Source organism: Bos mutus, chromosome 7 (genome assembly GCF_027580195.1).
Source record: "Bos mutus isolate GX-2022 chromosome 7, NWIPB_WYAK_1.1, whole genome shotgun sequence".
NCBI lineage: Eukaryota > Metazoa > Chordata > Mammalia > Artiodactyla > Bovidae > Bos > Bos mutus.
Genome location: NC_091623.1, coordinates 80,825,987 through 80,845,844, shown reverse-complemented (window position 1 = coordinate 80,845,844; position 19,858 = coordinate 80,825,987). Strand labels below are relative to the sequence as shown.

The 19,858-nt window shown below is 39.9% G+C and overlaps 1 protein-coding gene across 1 annotated transcript; it reads right to left on the bottom strand.

The window, feature by feature from the left end:
- Positions 1–3,161: 3,161 nt before the first annotated feature.
- Positions 3,162–4,837, bottom strand: LOC102268228 (olfactory receptor 5V1). The gene has a single exon (XM_005891116.2). It carries the CDS (start codon positions 4,276–4,278, stop codon positions 3,331–3,333), a length of 948 nt encoding a protein of 315 aa, XP_005891178.2. The 5' UTR covers positions 4,279–4,837; the 3' UTR covers positions 3,162–3,330.
- Positions 4,838–19,858: the final 15,021 nt, after the last annotated feature.

Sequence of the window (19,858 nt, the reverse complement as noted above, 5' to 3'; positions counted from 1 at the left end):
AAAATAAATAAATTAAAATGAGAAAAAAAAAAAAAAGAATGCTCAAACTACTACACAATTGCACTCATCTTACATGCTAGTAAAGTAATGCTCAAAATTCTCCAAGCCAGGCTTCAGCAATACGTGAACAGTGAACTTCCAAATGTTAAAGCTGGTTATAGAAAAGACAGAGGAACCAGAGATCAAATCGCCAACATCTGCTGGATCATGGAAAAAGGAAGAGAGTTCCAGAAAAACATCTATTTCTGATTTATTGACTATGCCAAATCCTTTGTGTGGATCACAATAAACTGTGGAAAATTCTGAAAGAGATGGGAATACCAGACCACTCGACCTGCCTCTTGAGAAACCTGGACATGGAACAACAGATTGGTTTCAAATAGGAAAAGGAGTATGTCAAGGCTGTATATTGTCACCCTGCTTATTTAACTTATATGCAGAGTACATCATGAGAAATGCTGGGCTGGAAGAAGCACAAGCTGGAATCAAGATTGCCGGGAGAAATATCAATAACCTCAGATATGCAGATGACACCACCCTTATGGAAGAAAGTGAAGAGGAACTCAAAAACCTCTTGATGAAAGTGAAAGAAGAGTGAAAAAGTTGGCTTAAAGCTCAACATTCAGAAAACGAAGATCATGGCATCTGGTCCCATCACTTCATGGGAAATAGATGGGGAAACAGTGGAAACAATGTCAGACTCTATTTTTGGGTGGTTCCAAACCATTTTTGGGGGCTCCAACATCACTGCAGATGGTGATTGCAGCCATGAAATTAAAAGATGCTCTTTCATGTGGCATAAATACAAATAATCATGCTATATTTGGCATAATTTTGAAAATGACTAAGAAATCAATGACAATCCAGAGGAGGAAGTGATATATGCTTTTTGAGTTATGTAAGACTACCTTATTAGTGATGTTATTACATCAGTCCAGTTCAGTTCAGTTGCTCAGCCATGTCCGACTCTTTGCGACCCCATGAATCACAGCACGCCAGGCCTCCCTGTCTATCACCAACTCCCGGAGTTTACTCAAACTCACGTCCATCGAGTCGTTGATGCCATATCATCCTCTGTCATCCCCTTCTTTTCCTGTCCTCAATCCCTCCCACCATCAGGGTCTTTTCCAATGAGTCAACTCTTCCCATGAGGTGGCCAAAGTATTGGAGTTTCAGCTTCAGCATCAGTCCTTCCAATGAACACCCAGGTCTTATCTCCTTTAGGATGGACTGGTTGGATCTCCTTGCAGTCCTAAGGACTCTCAAGAGTCTTCTCCAACACCACAGTTCAGAAGCATCAATTCCTCAGCGCTCAGCTTTTTTCATTGTCCAACTCTCACATCCATACATGACCACTGGAAAAACCATAGCCTTGACTAGATGGACCTTAGTTGGCAAAGTAATATCTCTGCTTTTCAATATGTTGTCTAGGTTGGTCATAAATTTCCTTCCAAGGAGTAAGCGTCTTTTAATTTCATGGCTGCAATCACTATCTGCAGTGATTTTGGAGCCCAGAAAAATAAGGTCTGACACTGTTTCCACTGTTTCCCCATCCATTTCCCATGAAGTGATGGGACCAGATGCCATGATCTTCGTTTTCTGAATGTTGAGCTTTAAGCCAACTTTTTCACTCTCCTCTTTCACTTTCATCAAGAGGCTTTTCAGTTCTTCACTTTCTGCCATAAGGGTGGTGTCGTTGACATATCTGAGGTTATTGATATTTCTCCCGGCAATCTTGATTCCAGCTTGTGCTTCTTCCAGCCCAGCGTTTCTCATGATGTACTCTGCCTATAAGTTAAATAAGCAGGGTGACAATATACAGCCTTGACATACTCCTTTTCCCATTTGGAACAAGTCTGTTGTTCCATGTCCAGTTCTAACTGTTGCTTCCTGACCTGCATACAGGTTTCTCAAGAGACAGGTCAGGTGTTCTGGTATTCCCATTTCTTTCAGAATTTTCCACAGTTTATGGCTTTGGAATAGTCAGCAAAGCAGAAATAGATGTTTTTCTGGACCTCTCTTGCTTTTCTGATGACCCAGCAGATGTTGGCAATTTGATCTCTGGTTCCTCTGCCTTTTCTAAAACCAGCTTGAACATCTGGAAGTTCATGATTCATGTACTGCTGAAGCCTGGCTTAGAGAATTTTGATCATTCCTTTACTATGGTGTGAGATGAGTGCAATTGTGCGGTAGTTTGAGCATTCTTTGCCATTGCCTTTCTTTGGGATTGGAATGAAAACTGACCTTTTCCTCACTTAGTGGTTAATAGACAGAATCCAGATAAGAGAAAGCCAGAAGGCACTTATGTGACAGAGTGAAAAAGAGAATCAGAAATGCAGAGATTTGGTGACATACTAATTGTGATCACCAGACTGGACACTAAATTTTGAAAGCTATCAGGTTATCCAGGATGGGGAAAATTATTACGAAAATTATACATGACTTCTGACCTTAAAGCAGTAGGAGATAAAGGAAATGTTCCTATCTCTACATGTGACAAGAAAAGGGAATGCACTGAAAATGATGGGCTATCTACAGTCAGAAACTATAGCTCTCTAGGCAAACGGAACAAAACTACTGGACTTTAAGGCAAAGCAAAGTTTAGTTTCATGAATTTCAGTCTAAGTAGCAGAGTAAAATTTATAATAAAACACAAGGTAGCTAATAGATGTGCTTGTGTGTGTGTGTTTGTGTCTATGTAAATGACCATGTTGATGCTAAGATGAGAATAATACAGTGAGCTGAATTAAATATCTAAATCAGAGACAGAAAAAACTAAATGCACTCCTAGAGGGCACAGGCAGAACTGAGAATGGAAAGGCTCATAGGAAAATACAGAGAAACTGAGAAATACAGAATAAGTGGAAGCTAAAATTGAAGAGGAAGAAGAATGAAATGAAAACACTAAGGATAAATGTCATAACATAAGGATACTTTATTTGTAGTCTATCAAATAAAGGAAAGAAATATAGATACCATTTATACATAAATATAGATTCAAAAAAGATAAAAATACAGATATATAGATATGAATATGGTAATAGATCTAAGTTAACTTAGGTTCCATTTATACCTGTTACATTGTGTAATTATTAACAGTTCTCTGCTTCCTTTCAGAAAATATCAACTTTTGGATGATAAAATTAATGTTTCTAGTTCAGGAAGATAGTGATATATAGATAGACATAACTAATGTTATACGTGTGTATAAAAATTTCTATGTGTAGACAAGTTTGCATTCCATACACACTTACCTTAATTGAAAATTATTCTATGAATTATTTCTATGAAATCATCATATATTGAGCTTTGAGTCATTTGCTTTTAATATTATACTTGCAGTGAATATACTCTATGACATAAGACTCTTCTGAGTGCTCCTTTCACTTCTGTATTTCTCAAGCTGTAGATCATGGGGTTTAACATTGGAGTAATAATTCCATATAACATGGAAATGAGTCTATCTCTTGCTGGGAAGTGTTGACTGGAATAGGGGCGTACATAGGTAAATACTGTCGTGCCACCAAATAAACAAACCACCAGAAGGTGGGAAGCACATGTGGAAAAGGCTTTATGCTTCCCACCTGTGGACTGAATCTTTAGGATGGCAGATACAATGTAGAAGTATGAGATAAAAGTAACCAAAAAGGAGCTGATCCCCAAGATACCTCCTAACACTAAAATAAGCATTTCTGCCACATAAGTGGATGAGCATGAGAGGACCAGCACTGGTGGGATGTCACAGTAGTACTGGTTAACTTGGTTAGACTTACAGAAAGAAAGGTGGAACATAGATACTGTATGAAGGAGGGAATTGAGAAATCCTGCTGTCCAGGTCCCAGCAGTCAGCTTGACACAGCGAACCTTAGTAATAATGAGGGTGTAACGAAGAGGGAAACAGATGGCCACATACCTGTCATAAGCCATGACAGAGAGAAGGAAGACTTCAGTCCCCACAAGGGCCACCAGAAAATAAAGTTGCAAAGCACATCCAGTGAAGGAAATACTGTGCTTCTCAGTCAAGAGGTTCTCCAGCATCTTGGGGACAGTAACTGATGGGCAGAAGATGTCTAAGAGGGACAAACTTGCCAAAAAGTAATACATGGGTGTGTGCAGTTTTTTTTCAGTTCCAATGGCCAAGAGAATGGCCCCATTTCCCCCCACCGTGACCTGATAGATGATGGTAAAGACCACAAAGAGAGGGTAGCGCACCTCGGGGCAATCAGAAAGCCCTATGAGGATAAAATGAGTCACTGTGGTTTGATTGTAGGCATCCATCTCCTCCGTCTACAGTGGTCTTTCTGGAGGAAGTGTAACAAACAAAAACAGATTAGAGCAAAAAGCCCAAGAGGCAAGCAATGAGAAATTCTTACATGATAGCTGGTGAGCAGTTGTTGGTAAAGTATGTTAAAATTATATTTTAATTAGAGATTTTGATTATTATGTGTGTGCATTCAGGCGAGTCCAACTCTTTGAGATGCTATAGACTGAAGCCCCTCAGGCTCCTCTATCCACGGGATTCTCCAGGCAAGAACACTGGAGTGAGTTGCCATGCCCTCCTCCAGGGGATCTTCCAGATCCAGGGATCAAACCCACATCTCTCATGGCTCCTGCATTGCAGGTGGATTCTTTACCCCTGAGCCACTGGGGAAGTCCTTTGATTATTATAACTACTATTTTAAAATCTCCTGTTTTCATAATCTTGAAAATTCATTCTCTGTTCCTTTTCAAAAGCAAGCCCTCTGAGAAACTAACAACAACAACAACAACAAAAAAAAATCAAAATTTGCCTTCCATTAAACCACTGTGGACCTGTTTGTGATTTCACAGTTCAGTGAAACTAAGACGTGCTTCCCACACCTCCTTGGGCATTTACCTTATTTTTCCTATATTATCTGAGTGTGTACAATTTTATGCACAATCTCAGTATAAACTACCTTGGAGTTAGAAGCAGTGTATTATTCCTTGGTATATAAATTTTAATAAATGCTAGAAACTTGAAAACATATTGTATACAAACATTCATCCAAATAACTGTTGAGTAAAGGAATGAACAAAGGTATCCTGCATTGTGGGCGTATTTTTTATCGCCTGAGCCATCAGGGAAGCCCAAAGGAATGAATGTCTGACAAAGTGTTTCTGTAAGTAAAAAATAAATATGGAAATGTTTTCATAACTTCAAAATCATAATAATTTAAATATCAACATTAATATGTATTCTCCACAGAAATTATAGTGAAAGTTGCTCAATCGTGTCCAACTCTTTGTGATTCCATGGACTATACAGTCCATGGAATTATCTAGGCCAAAATACTGGAGTGGGTAGCCTTTCCCTTCTCCAGGGGATCTTCCCAACTCAAGGATCGAACCCAAGTCTCCCGCATTGCAGGTGGATTCTTTACCAGCTGAGCCACAAGGGAAGCCCACAGAAAGTATACTTCAATAAAATTAAATTTGCCTACAAAATATAAATTAAACCTGGTCTGATAAGGTCTGAGCTTCCCAGGTAGGGCCAGTGGTAAAGAACTCGCCTCTCAATGTTGAAGACATAAGAAACGCAGGTTTGATCCTGGGTGGGGAAGATCTGCTGGAGGAGGGCATGACAACCCACTCCAGAATTCTTGCTGGAGAATCCCCATGAACAGAGGAGCCTGGAGGGTTACAGTCCCTAGAGAGTAGGACACGACTGAAGCAACTTAGCATGCACACACGCTGAGAGTGTCTGAATGTGAGCCTAACATGAACCAAACATATTCATTAATAATAATTTTTCTTTTTAAAATTTAAATAAATCATTATGTGTATATGAATATTTAAAGAAATAGGGTTCCAGATTTATATATTCTTGAACATATTGGCAGTACTAATTATTCTTTAATTCTCTAATTTTAATTGCATGGATATTAACAGTCCACATAATCATAGTGTTTATGATTTTTACAAAAAATGATTTTAGTTGAAGATTTACAAATCAATACCTCTGTGGATTTTTTTGTCACTTTGAAATTAACTTTTTTTTATATATGTGTAACAGAAAAACTTGATTAGAAAATAAAATGCAAAAGTCATTTTCAGTGGTTCCCCCTTCCTCAACATTTGTTTTGCCTACTGGACATTCTTAATGATTTCTTTACTGAGATAATATATATTAGTAGAAATGATACAATTTATGCAATGATTTATTTATACATGTGAAATGTATACACATTTATTTATACATGTGAAATGAAATTATTTTCTGCCATTTTTTTCCCATGCAATATTTAAATAAAAATCTTTGAGACACTTTGGGAGATGTTTTTTCTCTTTCTACAAGCAGCACCAGATCTGTACCATGCTTGAGAGGGAAAAAAAAGAGGAGAGAAACTATCAATAATTCTCAAATCATGAAATTTAGGAAAGAAAATTCTGATAATAACTACAAAGTGTCTGGATACTGTTATTCAATCAATAGAAGATGTTTAATAAGAAAAATATCAAAACAACAGCGTCTACCATGTCAGTTCTCAAATTCTCAAATTTTCAATATTTTACTGCACTGTTCAATTTCAGTCTACACCTTAATAAGGTTAATAGTTTTAAAATAATATTCAATTTATGAAACTTTTGAAGACACTTTATAAGAAAATCAATATCTTGAGATATTAACTTCTATGCTAAGTACTCATTTTTCTTTATACCCACACTTACTAATTTGACTAATTTTTTTAGTGAGGATTATGAAAAATAAGTCAAAAACATTCTGACAAACACATAAGGTAGTTCTACATCAGGATATATAATCAACATGCATCTTTTAAAATATAAGGTTTTCCCTAAATTTTGTACTTTATCATTTAAGTTTGTTAAATCAAGCTTAGGTTCTTGGCACATAGAATGCAGAATTTGTTAATGCGTGGAAGAAACTTTTGCTCACGTGAACAATACATGTCTTAAACCAAACATAGTTAAAGCTTAGGTATTTCTCATCTAATTAGAAAATAAAAGTGTTTTTTTTAAATAATACATTGCTGAGGAAGAGGTTCTATAACATTTCTTATTAACCCAAGAGACTGGTAGCAGTATATTAGAAAATGAAAGAAATTCTTAGAAAATAGTCTCACTTGCTATCTGAAATTAATTGGTATAAATATAAGCATATGAGTTTTTTTAAGAATCCAGGTTAAAATGAGTTTTTTATCATAAACAGCCAAATAATGAGAACTGAAAGTAGAAATGAGTGGCTTAAAATTAGCCTTTTCTGGGACATTGTCCAGAAATCAACCTTTCTTATTATATTTGCATATGATGTAATCAAGTGTACAAGCTTTTTCTTTAGCAGTTATTTGATGATTCCAATATATAGAAAAAAAGAAAATTAGTTAATTAAGCAGGAATAATCACTTTAAAATATTACATCTTAAGATAATTGAAAATTTATAATTATAATCAAGTTATATATCAGTATCAAAGAAAAATTACATTTAAACAGAATTTTTTTGTTAAAGATATATTGCTAGGGAAGTTCTATAACCATTTTTAACTCATGAAGTGACAGCTAATAAACTAAAGAAATAAAAAATATATATCCTTCACCAAGTTTTATCTGCTTTGTGACATCTTTGTTGCCTGTAGAGCTCATGGACCTAGCTTTCTAGAGAACATACATTCATGTCTATGTGTCAGAAACATTGATTAGATAGAGCATCATTTCCCATAGAGAGGTTTTGGTTACACACTTGTGTCGGAATGCACAACTTTCAGGAATGAAATTAAACAATTTAAAACCTTTATAAAAATACTCATTTTATAATATTTGAAATTTATCACTTTATCTTACCCATCTAGCATTTAGTTTTAACTAATTTTTAACATGTGTGCATATTCTCACCATATTAACATTTTTACAAACATCCTATTTTATCTTAGCTTTAAAAGTCTAGAATTTTACAACTTTCTAGCCTTTTCAGCAGACTCATTACACATATGTACATTCACTAAGAAGAAAGTAAAATGACCTAACACGCCTCCCCACCAACCCACCCACCACCAAAGCTCAGTAAATTAAAGCAAACTACCCAGGTCTATGGACTTCCCTAGTAGCTCAGAGAGTAAAGAATCTGTCTGCAATGCAGGAAACCCAGGTTTGATCCCTGGGTTGGGAAGATCTCCTGGAAAAGGGAATGGCAAACTACTCTAGTATTCTTGCCCAGAAAATTCCACAGACAGAGGAGTTTGGCAGGCTACAGTCCATTGGGTTGCAATGGACTCACTAGTGAGTGACTAACACTTTTACCCACATATATATAATATGCATTCTGCAATTTATTCTATGATTTATATTGTGCCCTCCTCTTCCTTAGGGAGGATAAAACAATAATAAGGACTATGGAGAATATATACTTTTCTTCTTCATAATCTCATTTATTACCTACCTAAAAATGGACACCTGTTAAAAATAATGGACACTTGAGAGGAGGAGCCAAGATGGCGGAGGAGTAGGACAGGGAGAACACTTTCTCCCCCACAAATTCATCAAAAGAGCATTTAAAGCGTCGAGTAAATTCCACAAAACAACTTCTGAATGCCGGCAGAGGACATCAGGCACCCAGAAAAGCAATCCAACTCTTGAAAGGAGGTAGGAAAAAATATAAAAAAAAAAAAGAGACAAAAGAGGGAGGGACGGAGCTCCGTCCCGGAAAGGAGTCTTAAAAAGAGAGAAGTTTCCAAACACCAGGAAACCTTCTCACTGCGAATCTGTGCCGAGCTTTGGAAGCACAGAGGGCAACATAACAGGAAGAAAAAATAAATAAACAATTAAAACTCGAAGATTGCGAGTCCTACGGTAACTCCGCCAGCGGAGAAGCAGCGCAGACGCCTGCACGCGCCATTAACAAGCGGGGGCTGGGCAGGGAGGCGCAGCGGGGGCTGCATCGCTTAGAGTAAGAATCTGGCCTGAATACCCTGAGCACTATCTGAGCGAAATAATTTGGGCTAACAAACCAGACTGTGGGATATCTACCACGCGAAAAGCCAGCCCCAACCTAAGACACCGCCAGGCCCGCGCACGGAACAAAGAATTGAACAGAGATAGCCGGCTGCAGACCTTCCCCCTCCGGTGACAGGCAGCCAGAGCCGGAAGGGGGCAATCGCAGCCCCAGAGAGACATTATCTATAAAACTGTAAGCAGGCTTCTTTGCTAACTAAAACTTCTTGGGGGTCTGGACGGTTAACATCTGCCTAAGAAGGTGCGCCGGTTTTGTGCCCAGATAACCGAGTGGCGGGGAGGCGATAAGTCGCAGCATTGGCGCTCGCCAAACACCTCATCACTTGAGCTGCTCGGACCTGGGAAGAGCACAATACTCAGGCCCAACTGAGTCCCCTCTGAGGACTACCCGAGTGCCTGAACCTGAGCGGCTTGGACCTGGGAGGTACATGCAACCCAGGGCCAGCCTCGGATTGTTCCCGGTGGAACAACCTAGAGCCCGAGCAGTGTGGGCAGGGAGGCTACACGCGCAGTGAGCGGGGGCAGACCCAGTGTGGCTGAGACACTGCGAGCGCACGCCAGTGTTATTTGCTTGCAGCATCCCTCCCTCCCTCCCCACAGCGCGACTGAACAAAGAGAAGAAATACAGTTCCACCCATCAGAACACTGACACAAGCTTCCCTAACCAGGAAACCTTGACAAGCCACCTGTACAAACCCACACACAGTGAGGAATAGCCACAATAAAGAGAACTCCACAAACTGCCAGAATACAGAAAGGACACCCCAAACTCCGCAATTTAAACAAGATGAAGAGACAGAGGAATAGCCAGCAGATAAAGGAACAGGATAAATGCCCACCAAACCAAACAAAAGAGGAAGAGATAGGGAATCTACCTGATAAAGAATTCCGAATAATGATAGTGAAATTGATCCAAAATCTTGAAATTAAAATGGAATCACAGATAAATAGCTTGGAGACAAGGATTGAGAAGATGCAAGAAAGGTTTAACAAGGACCTAGAAGAAATAAAAAAGAGTCAATATACAATGAATAATGCAATAAATGAAATTAAAAACACTCTGGAGGCAACAAATAGTAGAATAACAGAGGCAGAAGATAGGATTAGTGAATTAGAAGATAGAATGGTAGAAATAAATGAATCAGAGAGAATAAAAGAAAAACGAATTAAAAGAAATGAGGACAATCTCAGAGACCTCCAGGACAATATTAAACGCTACAACATTGAATCATAGGGGTTCCAGAAGAAGAAGACAAAAAGAAAGACCATGAGAAAATACTTGAGGAGATAATAGTTGAAAACTTCCTAAACTGGGGAAGGAAATAATCACCCAAGTCCAAGAAACCCAGAGAATCCCAAACAGGATAAACCCAAGGCGAAACACCCCAAGACACATATTAATCAAATTAACAAAGATCAAACACAAAGAACAAATATTAAAAGCAGCAAGGGAAAAACAACAAATAACACACAAGGGAATTCCCATAAGGATAACAGCTGATCTTTCAATAGAAACTCTTCAAGCCAGGAGGGAATGGCAAGACATACTTAAAATGATGAAAGAAAATAACCTACAGCCCAGATTATTGTACCCAGCAAGGATTTCATTCAAGTATGAAGGAGAAATCAAAAGCTTCTCAGACAAGCAAAAGCTGAGAGAATTCTGCACCACCAAACCAGCTCTACAACAAATACTAAAGGATATTCTCTAGACAAGAAACACAAAAATGGTGTATAAATTCGAACCCCAAACAATAAAGTAAATGGCAAAGGGATCATACTTATCAGTAATTACCTTAAACGTAAATGGGTTGAATGCCCCAACCAAAAAGACAAAGACTGGCTGAATGGATACAAAAACAAGACCCCTACATATGTTGTCTACAGGAGACCCACCTCAAAACAGGGGACACATACAGACTGAAAGTGAAGGGCTGGAAAAAGATTTTCCATGCAAATAGGGACCAAAAGAAAGCAGGAGTAGCAATACTCATATCAGATAAAATAGACTTTAAAACAAAGGCTGTGAAAAGAGACAAAGAAGGTCACTACATAATGATCAAAGGATCAATCCAAGAAGAAGATATAACAATTATAAATATATATGCACCCAACACGGGAGCACCGCAGTATGTAAGACAAATGCTAACAAGTATGAAAGGAGAAATTAACAATAACACAATAATAGTGGGAGACTTTAATACCCCACTCACACCTATGGATAGATCAACTAAACAGAAAATTAACAAGGAAACACAAACTTTAAACGATACAATAGACCAGTTAGACCTAATTGATATCTATAGGACATTTCATCCCAAAACAATGAATTTCACCTTTTTCTCAAGCGCACATGGAACCTTCTCCAGGATAGATCACATCCTGGGCCATAAAGCTAGCCTTGGTAAATTCAAAAAAAATAGAAATCATTCCAAGCATCTTTTCTGACCACAATGCAGTAAGATTAGATCTCAATTACAGGAGAAAAACTATTAAAAATTCCAACATATGGAGGCTGAACAACACGCTGCTGAATAACCAACAAATCACAGAAGAAATCAAAAAGAAATCAAAATTTGCATAGAAACGAATGAAAATGAAAACACAACAACCCAAAACCTGTGGGACACAGTAAAAGCAGTCCTAAGGGGAAAGTTCATAGCAATACAGGCACACCTCAAGAAATAAGAAAAAGTCAAATAAATAACCTAACTCTACACCTAAAGCAACTAGAAAAGGAAGAAATGAAGAACCCCAGGGTTAGTAGAAGGAAAGAAATCTTAAAAATTAGAGCAGAAATAAATGCAAAAAGAAACAAAAGAGACCATAGCAAAAATCAACAAAGCCAAAAGCTGGTTCTTTGAAAGGATAAATAAAATTGACAAACCATTAGCCAGACTCATCAAGAAACAAAGGAGAAAAATCAAATCAATAAAATTAGAAATGACAGTGGAGAGATCACAACAGACAACATAGAAATACAAAGGATCATAAGAGACTATTATCAACAATTATATGCCAATAAAATGGACAACGAGGAAGAAATGGACAAATTCTTAAAAAGTACAATTTTCCAAAACTCGACCAGGAAGAGATAGAAAACCTTAACAGACCCATCACAAGCACGGAAATTGAAACTGTAATCAAAAATCTTCCAGCAAACAAAAGCCCAGGTCCAGACGGCTTCACAGCTGAATTCTACCAAAAATTTAGAGAAGAGCTAACACCTATCCTGCTCAAACTCTTCCAGAAAATTGCAGAGGAAGGTAAACTTCCAAACTCATTCTATGAGGCCACCATCACCCTAATACCAAAACCTGACAAAGATGCCACAAAAAAAAAACTATAGGCCAATATCACTGATGAACATAGATGCAAAAATCCTAAACAAAATTCTAGCAATCAGAATCCAACAACACATTAAAAGATCATACACCATGACCAAGTGGGCTTTATCCCAGGGATGCAAGGATTCTTCAATATCCGCAAATCAATCAATGTAATACACCACATCAACAAATTGAAAAACAAAAACCATATGATTATCTCAATAGATGCAGAGAAAGCCTTTGACAAAATTCAACACCCATTTATGATAAAAACTCTCCAGAAAGCAGGAATAGAAGGAACATACCTCAACATAATAAAAGCTATATATGACAAACCCACAGCAAACATTATCCTCAATGGTGAAAAATTGAAAGCATTTCCTCTAAAGTCAGGAACAAGACAAGGGTGCCCACTTTCACCATTACTATTCAACATAGTTTTGGAAGTTTTGGCCACAGCAATCAGAGCAGAAAAAGAAATAAAAGGAATCCAAATTGGAAAAGAAGAAGTAAAACTCTCACTATTTGCAGATGACATGATCCTCTACACAGAAAACCCTAAAGACTCCACCAGAAAATTACTAGAACTAATCAATGATTATAGTAAAGTTGCAGGATATAAAATCAACACACAGAAATCCCTTGCATTCCTATACACTAATAATGAGAAAACAGAAAGAGAAATTAAGGAAACAATTCCATTCACCATTGCAACGAAAAGAATAAAATATTTAGGAATATATCTACCTAAAGAAACTAAAGACCTATATATAGAAAAACTATAAAACACTGGTGAAAGAAATCAAAGAGGACACTAATAGATGGAGAAATATACCATGTTCATGGATTGGAAGAATCAATATAGTGAAAATGAGTATACTACCCAAAGCAATTTATACATTCAATGCAATCCCTATCAAGCTACCAACAGTATTCTTCACAGAGCTAGAACAAATAATTTCACAATTTGTATGGAAATACAAAAAACCTCGAATAGCCAAAGTGATCTTGAGAAAGAAAAATGGAACTGGAGGAATCAACCTACCTGACTTCAGGCTCTACTACAAAGCCACAGTTATCAAGACAGTATGGTACTGGCACAAAGACAGAAATATAGATCAATGGAACAAAATAGAAAGCCCAGAGATAAATCCACGCACATATGGACACCTTATCTTTGACAAAGGAGGCAAGAATATACAGTGGATTAAAGACAATCTCTTTAACAAGTGGTGCTGGGAAATCTGGTCAACCACGTGTAAAAGAATGAAACTAGAACACTTTCTAACACCATATACAAAAATAAACTCAAAATGGATTAAAGATCTCAACATAAGACCAGAAACTATAAAACTCCTAGAGGAGAACATAGGCAAAACACTCTCTGACATACATCACAGCAGGATCCTCTATGACCCACCTCCCAGAATATTGGAAATAAAAGCAAAAATAAACAAATGGGACCTAATTAAACTTAAAAGCTTCTGCACATCAAAGGAAACTATTAGCAAGGTGAAAAGGCAGCCTTCAGAATGGGAGAAAATAATAGCAAATGAAGCAACCGACAAACAACTAATCTCAAAATATACAAGCAACTCCTACAGCTCAACTCCAGAAAAATAGATGACCCAATCAAAAAATGGGCCAAAGATCTAAATAGACATTTCTCCAAAGAAGACATACAGATGGCTAACAAACACTTGAAAAGATGTTCAACATCACTCTTTATCAGAGAAATGCAAATCAAAACCACTATGAGGTACCATTTCACACCAGTCAGAATGGCTGCGATCCAAAAGTCTACAAATAATAAATGCTGGAGAGGGTGTGGAGAAAAGGAACCCTCTTACACTGTTGGTGGGAATGCAAACTAGTACAGCCACTATGGAGAACAGTGTGGAGATTCCTTTAAAAACTGGAAATAGAACTGCCTTATGATCCAGCAATCCCACTGCTGGGCATACACACTGAGGAAACCAGAAGGGAAAGAGACACATGTACCCCAATGTTCATCGCAGCACTGTTTATAATAGCCAGGACATGGAAGCAACCTAGATGTCCATCAGCAGATGAATGGATAAGAAAGCTGTGGTACATATACACAATGGAGTATTACTCAGCCATTAAAAAGAATACATTTGAATCAGTTCTAATGAGGTGGATGAAATTGGAGCCTATTATACAGAGTGAAGTAAGCCAGAAGGAAAAACATAAATACAGTATACTAACGCATATATATGGAATTTAGAAAGATGGTAACGATAACCCTGTATACTGAGACAGCAAAAGAGACACTGATGTATAGAACAGTCTTATGGACTCTGTGGGAGAGGGTGGGAAGATTTGGAAGAATGGCATTGAAACATATGAAATGTCATGTATGAAACGAGATGCCAGTCCAGGTTCAGTGCACGATGCTGGATGCTTGGGGCTGGTGCGCTGGGAAGGCCCAGGGGGATGGTATGGGGAGGGGGGAAGGAGGAGGGTTCAGGATGGGGAGCATGTGTGTATCTGAAATTAAAAAAAAAAAAAAAAAAAGATGAATTGACAATGGCATAAAAAAAAAAAAAGAATGTGGAGAAAGAAAAAAAAAATAATGGACACTTATTAATAGTAATAGGCTTTTACTGTATAATTAGCCAATTTAATCTAAGTTGAAAAAGAAGTTACAATATATAAGAGTGAAAATTTTGTTTCTTGTAACTGTCTAGAATACAATTAAATAAAATATTTTCCAGGAATTAAACTGCCAGATAAAAGTGAGGAAGTTAGTGTTACTGAATTTTTTCTGCAATCAGAGTAATCATTTCAGCAAAATATGAGTATATAATCTACTTGCTATAATTTGCATTTTCAAGATAGATAAAGTTTTACACTACATGCATGCATTAAACATATTTTTTATGTTGCTAAGACTGCCCAGCTGAAAAGTTGTTTCTTATAACCATTTGGCTTAAGGCTCAGTATTCAGAAAACTAAGATCATGGCATCTGGTCCCACCATTTTATGGCAAATAGACGGGGAGACAATGGAAACAGCGACAGACTTTACTTTGGGTGCTCCAAAATCACTGCAGCCATGAAATTAAAAGACGCTTGCTCCTTGGAAGAAAAGCTATGACCAACCTGGAAAGCATATTAAAAAGCAGAGACATTATTCTGCCAACAAAGGTCCATCTAGTCAAACCTATGGTTTTTCCAGTAGTCATGTATGGATGTGAGAGTTGGACTATAAAGAAAGCTGAGCGCTGAAGAATTGATGCTTTTGAATGGTGGTGTTGGAGAAGACTCTTGAGAGTCCCTTGGACTGCAAGGAGATCCAAAAAGTCCATCCTAAAGGAAATCAGTCCTGAATATTCATTGGAAGGACTGATGCTGAAGCTGAAACTCCAGTACTTTGGCCACCTGACTGACTCCTTAGAGAAGACTCTGATGCTGGGATAGATTGAAGGCAGGAGGAGAAGGGGACACAGAGGATGAGATGGCTGGATGGCATCACCGACTCAATGGACTTGAGTTTGGGTACACTACAGGAGTTGGCGATGGACAGGGAGGCCTGGCATGCTGCAGTCCATGGGATCGCAGAGTTGGACACGACTGAGCAACTGAACTGAACTGAGACTCAAATTGCATGGAATTTCAAACTTATTTCAACCTATAAGTACAAACTCAATTTTCTAGAATAATGGTTTTAATTTTAAAAATTCAGATATATACATTTCAAAAATATTTGTGGATATTATGTGTGTTTGGGGCTTCTCTGGTGGCTCAAATGGTAAAGAATCTGCCTGCAATGCTGGAGACCTGGGTTAGATCCTTGGGTGGGGAAGATTCTCTGGAGAAGGAAATGGCTATCCACTCCAGTATTCTTCCCTGGAGAATTCCATGGACTGAAGGGTTACAGTCCATGGGGTCACTAGTCGAACATAACTGAGCAACTCATACTTTCATTTTCAATGTGTGTTTAGTGAATACAGGTGAGGGGTATACAGATGTTCATCATACAAAATTCATCATAAATGTACATTCATCATACAAAATTTCAATTTTTGTATAACTTTGTAACTTTTCAAAACAAAATGTTGGGGGAAAATCAAGCACAAACATAAAACATGACACAGGATAAAATCAGTTTTGCCATCTAACCTGATATTCACATGCCTACTCAACCATTCTGTTATTGTGAAATAGCAACTACTTTTAGCTCTATGCTGCTTTCTTTTGGAGATAGACTTTTCCCATTTACTCAGAGTAATTTGGTTACATGGACTTCTCTGTTTGCTTTTTCCTTTGTTTCTTTAGTTTGTTTACTGAGGATTTGGAAGGTCTGTAATCTCTTTTTAGACCTTTGCATGGTTTCTGTTGTACTTTACAAAATAAATTTTAACCTAAGTTGATTTATATGTTACCCTCATCTTTTAGACTTTGAATAACAGAGGTGGATAGTCTGTTAAGAAATAATATGGAAACGCCTATTCAGTCAGTCAGTTGAGTCACTCAGTTGTGTCTGACTCTTTGCGACCCCCAAGGACAGCAGCAGCCAGGCTTCCCTGTCCATCACCAACTCCAGGACCTTGCTCAAACTCATGTCGATGGAGTTGGTGATGCCTTCCAACCATCTCATCCTCTCCCCTTCTCCTCCTGCCTTCAATCTTTCCCAGCATCAGGGTCTTCTATAATGGGTCAGCTCTTTGCATCAGGTGGCCAAAATATTGGAGCTTCAGCTTCATCATCAGTCCTTCCAATGAATAGTCAGGACTGATTTCCATTAGGATTGACTGCTTTGATCTTCTTGCAGTCCAAGGGACTCTCAAGAGTCTTCTCCAACACCACAGTTCAAAAGCATTAATTCTTCCAGTGCTCAGTTTTCTTTATGGTCCAACTGTCACATCCATACATGCTGCTGCTGCTAGTCGCTTCAGTTGTGTCTGACTCTGTGCGACCCCATAGATGGCAGCCAACCAGGCTCCCCCGTCCCTGGGATTCTCCAGGCAACAACACTGGGGTGGGTTGCCATTTCCTTCTCCAATGCATGAAAGTGAAGTCACTCAGTCATGTCCGACTCTTCGCGACCCCATGGACTGCAGCCTACCAGGCTCTTCCGTCCATGAAATTTTCCAGGCAAGAGTACTGAGTGGGAGGCCATTGCCTTCTCCTCATTCATACATGACTACTGGAAAAAGCACAGTTTTGACTAGATGGACCTCTGTCAGCAAAGTAATGTTTCCATGTTTTAATAGACTGGTCATAGTTTTTCTTCCAAGGAGCAGGCATCTTTTAGCTTTATGGCTGCAGTCGCCATCTGCAGTGATTTTGGAGCCCAAGAAAATAAAGTCTGTCACTGTTTCCATTTTTTCCCCATTTATTTGCCATGAGTTCACTTCAGTTCAGTCACTCAGTCGTGTCCGACTCTTTGCAACCCCATGAATCACAGCACGCCAGGCCTCCCTGTCCATCACCAACTCCCAGAATCTACTCAAACTCATGTCCATCGAGTCGATAATGCCATCCAGCCATCTCATCCTCTGTTGTCCCCTTCTCCTCCTGCCCCCAATTCCTCACAGCATCAGAGTCTTTCCCAATGAGTCAACTCTTCGCATGAGGTGGCCAAAGTATTGGAGTTTCAGCTTTAGCAATGAACACCCAGGACTGATCTCCTTTAGGATGGACTGGTTGGATCTCCTTGCAGTCCAAGGGACTCTCAAGAGTCTTCTCCAATACCACAGTTCAAAAGCATCAATTCTTCAGCGCTCAGCTTTCTGCACAGTCCAACTCTCACATCCATACATGACCACTGGAAAAACCATAGCCTTGACTAGACGGACCTTTGTTGGCAAAGTAATGTCTCTGCTTTTGAATATGCTATCTAGGTTGGTCATAACTTTCCTTCCAAGGAGTAAGCGTCTTTTAATTTCGTGGTGGCAGTCACCATCTGCTGGAGAAGGCAATGGCAACCCACTCCAGTACTCTTGCCTGGAAAATCCCATGGATGGAGGGGCCTGGTGGGCTGCAGTCCATGGGGTCGCTAGGAGTCGGACACGACTGAGCGACTTCACTTTCACTTTTCACTTACATGCATTGGAGAAGGAAATGGCAACCCACTCCAGTGTTCTTGCCTAGAGAATCCCAGGGACGGGGGAGCCTGGTGGGCTGCCATCTATGGGGTCGCACAGAGTCAGACACGACTGAAGCGACTTAGCAGTAGCAGCAGTCACCATCTGCAGTGATTTTGGAGCCCCAAAAAATAAAGTCTGACACTGTTTCCTCTGTTTCCCCATCTATTTCCCATGAAGTGATGGAACCAGATGCCATATTTTCGTTTTCTGAATGTTGAGTTTTAAGCCAGCTTTTTCACTCTCCTCTTTCACTTTCATCAAAAGGCTTTTTAGTTCCTCTTCACTTTCTGCCATAAGGGTGGTGTCATCTGCATATCTGAGGTTATTGATATTTCTCCCGGCAATCTTGATTCCAGCTTGTGCTTCCTCCAGCCCAGCGTTTCTCATGATGTACTCTGCCTATAAGTTAAATAAGCAGGATGACAATATACAGCCTTGACGTACTCCTTTTCCTATTTGGAACCAGTCTGTTGTTCCCTGTCCAATTCTAACTGTTGCTTCCTGACCTGCATATAAGTTTCTCAAGAGGCAGATCAGGTCGTCTGGTATTCCCGTCTCTTTCAGAATTTTCCAGTTTATTGTGATCCACACAGTCAAAGGCTTTGGTATAGTCAATAAATTTGCCATGAAGTGATTCCTAAATTAAGAGACCTGTCAACAATATTCGGGGCCGCGCCTCCCCACTCCCAGTTAGGAGAGGGTCCCGCTGGGTTCACGGGGCGTCTGGCAAGTGAGACCGCGCGTGTGCCGTCTGCGGTAAGCGAACCCCATGGTGAACCCAGGACGGGGACGCCGGGTCCTTGCTCCCCAGTCGCGCGGCGGTTAGGAGCCCCTCAAGCCTGCCTTCGCCAGAAGCCACAGCCGCTGCTGGTGTGCGGGCACGGGCTGGGCCGCCTCGCTGGAGAACTGGTCCCTAGGACGTGAGTCTTGAGTCGGACTAGATGAAGACGGATCTGCCGAGGACGGACGGATGATTTGCGTGGACGGGGCCCCTAGGCAGCACGCGGTAGGGCCGCAGGTAAGACGGCCCCGGCGGCGGAGTCGGTCGCGGGAAGCTCCGCGGTGGCGGAGGCTAGCCTGCGTACCAGACTTCACGGAAGCGCCCTTGTGTGTGTGGCAGTGGGACCTCGCCCTAGTTTTCCTGGTGGTCCGGCCGCGTCTCGGTCTTTCTGTTCCCTGGACAGGGCCTGTGCCCCTGAGCCACGGCCCTGGCTGTGAGTGTCTGCCGCCCCTCCCTGTCTCTGCTGGCCCTTGCTCTGTCCGCACGGGTAACCGCCCGTGCCCCCTTCCCTGTCTGGGACCGAACCGGCCACGCCTCACCTGGATGTCGTCCCCCGGCCTCCGTCGCCTGTGGCGCCCCGGGGGAACGCTGGGCACGCCGCGTTGCGCGTGAGGGGCGTAGGGGCGCAGGTACGCGTACGGAGAGCA

What these genes read in the sequence shown, in the direction of transcription:
- LOC102268228 (XM_005891116.2), bottom strand. Translation starts at nt 4,278, where the DNA reads ATGGATGCCTACAATCAAACCACAGTGACTCATTTTATCCTCATAGGG.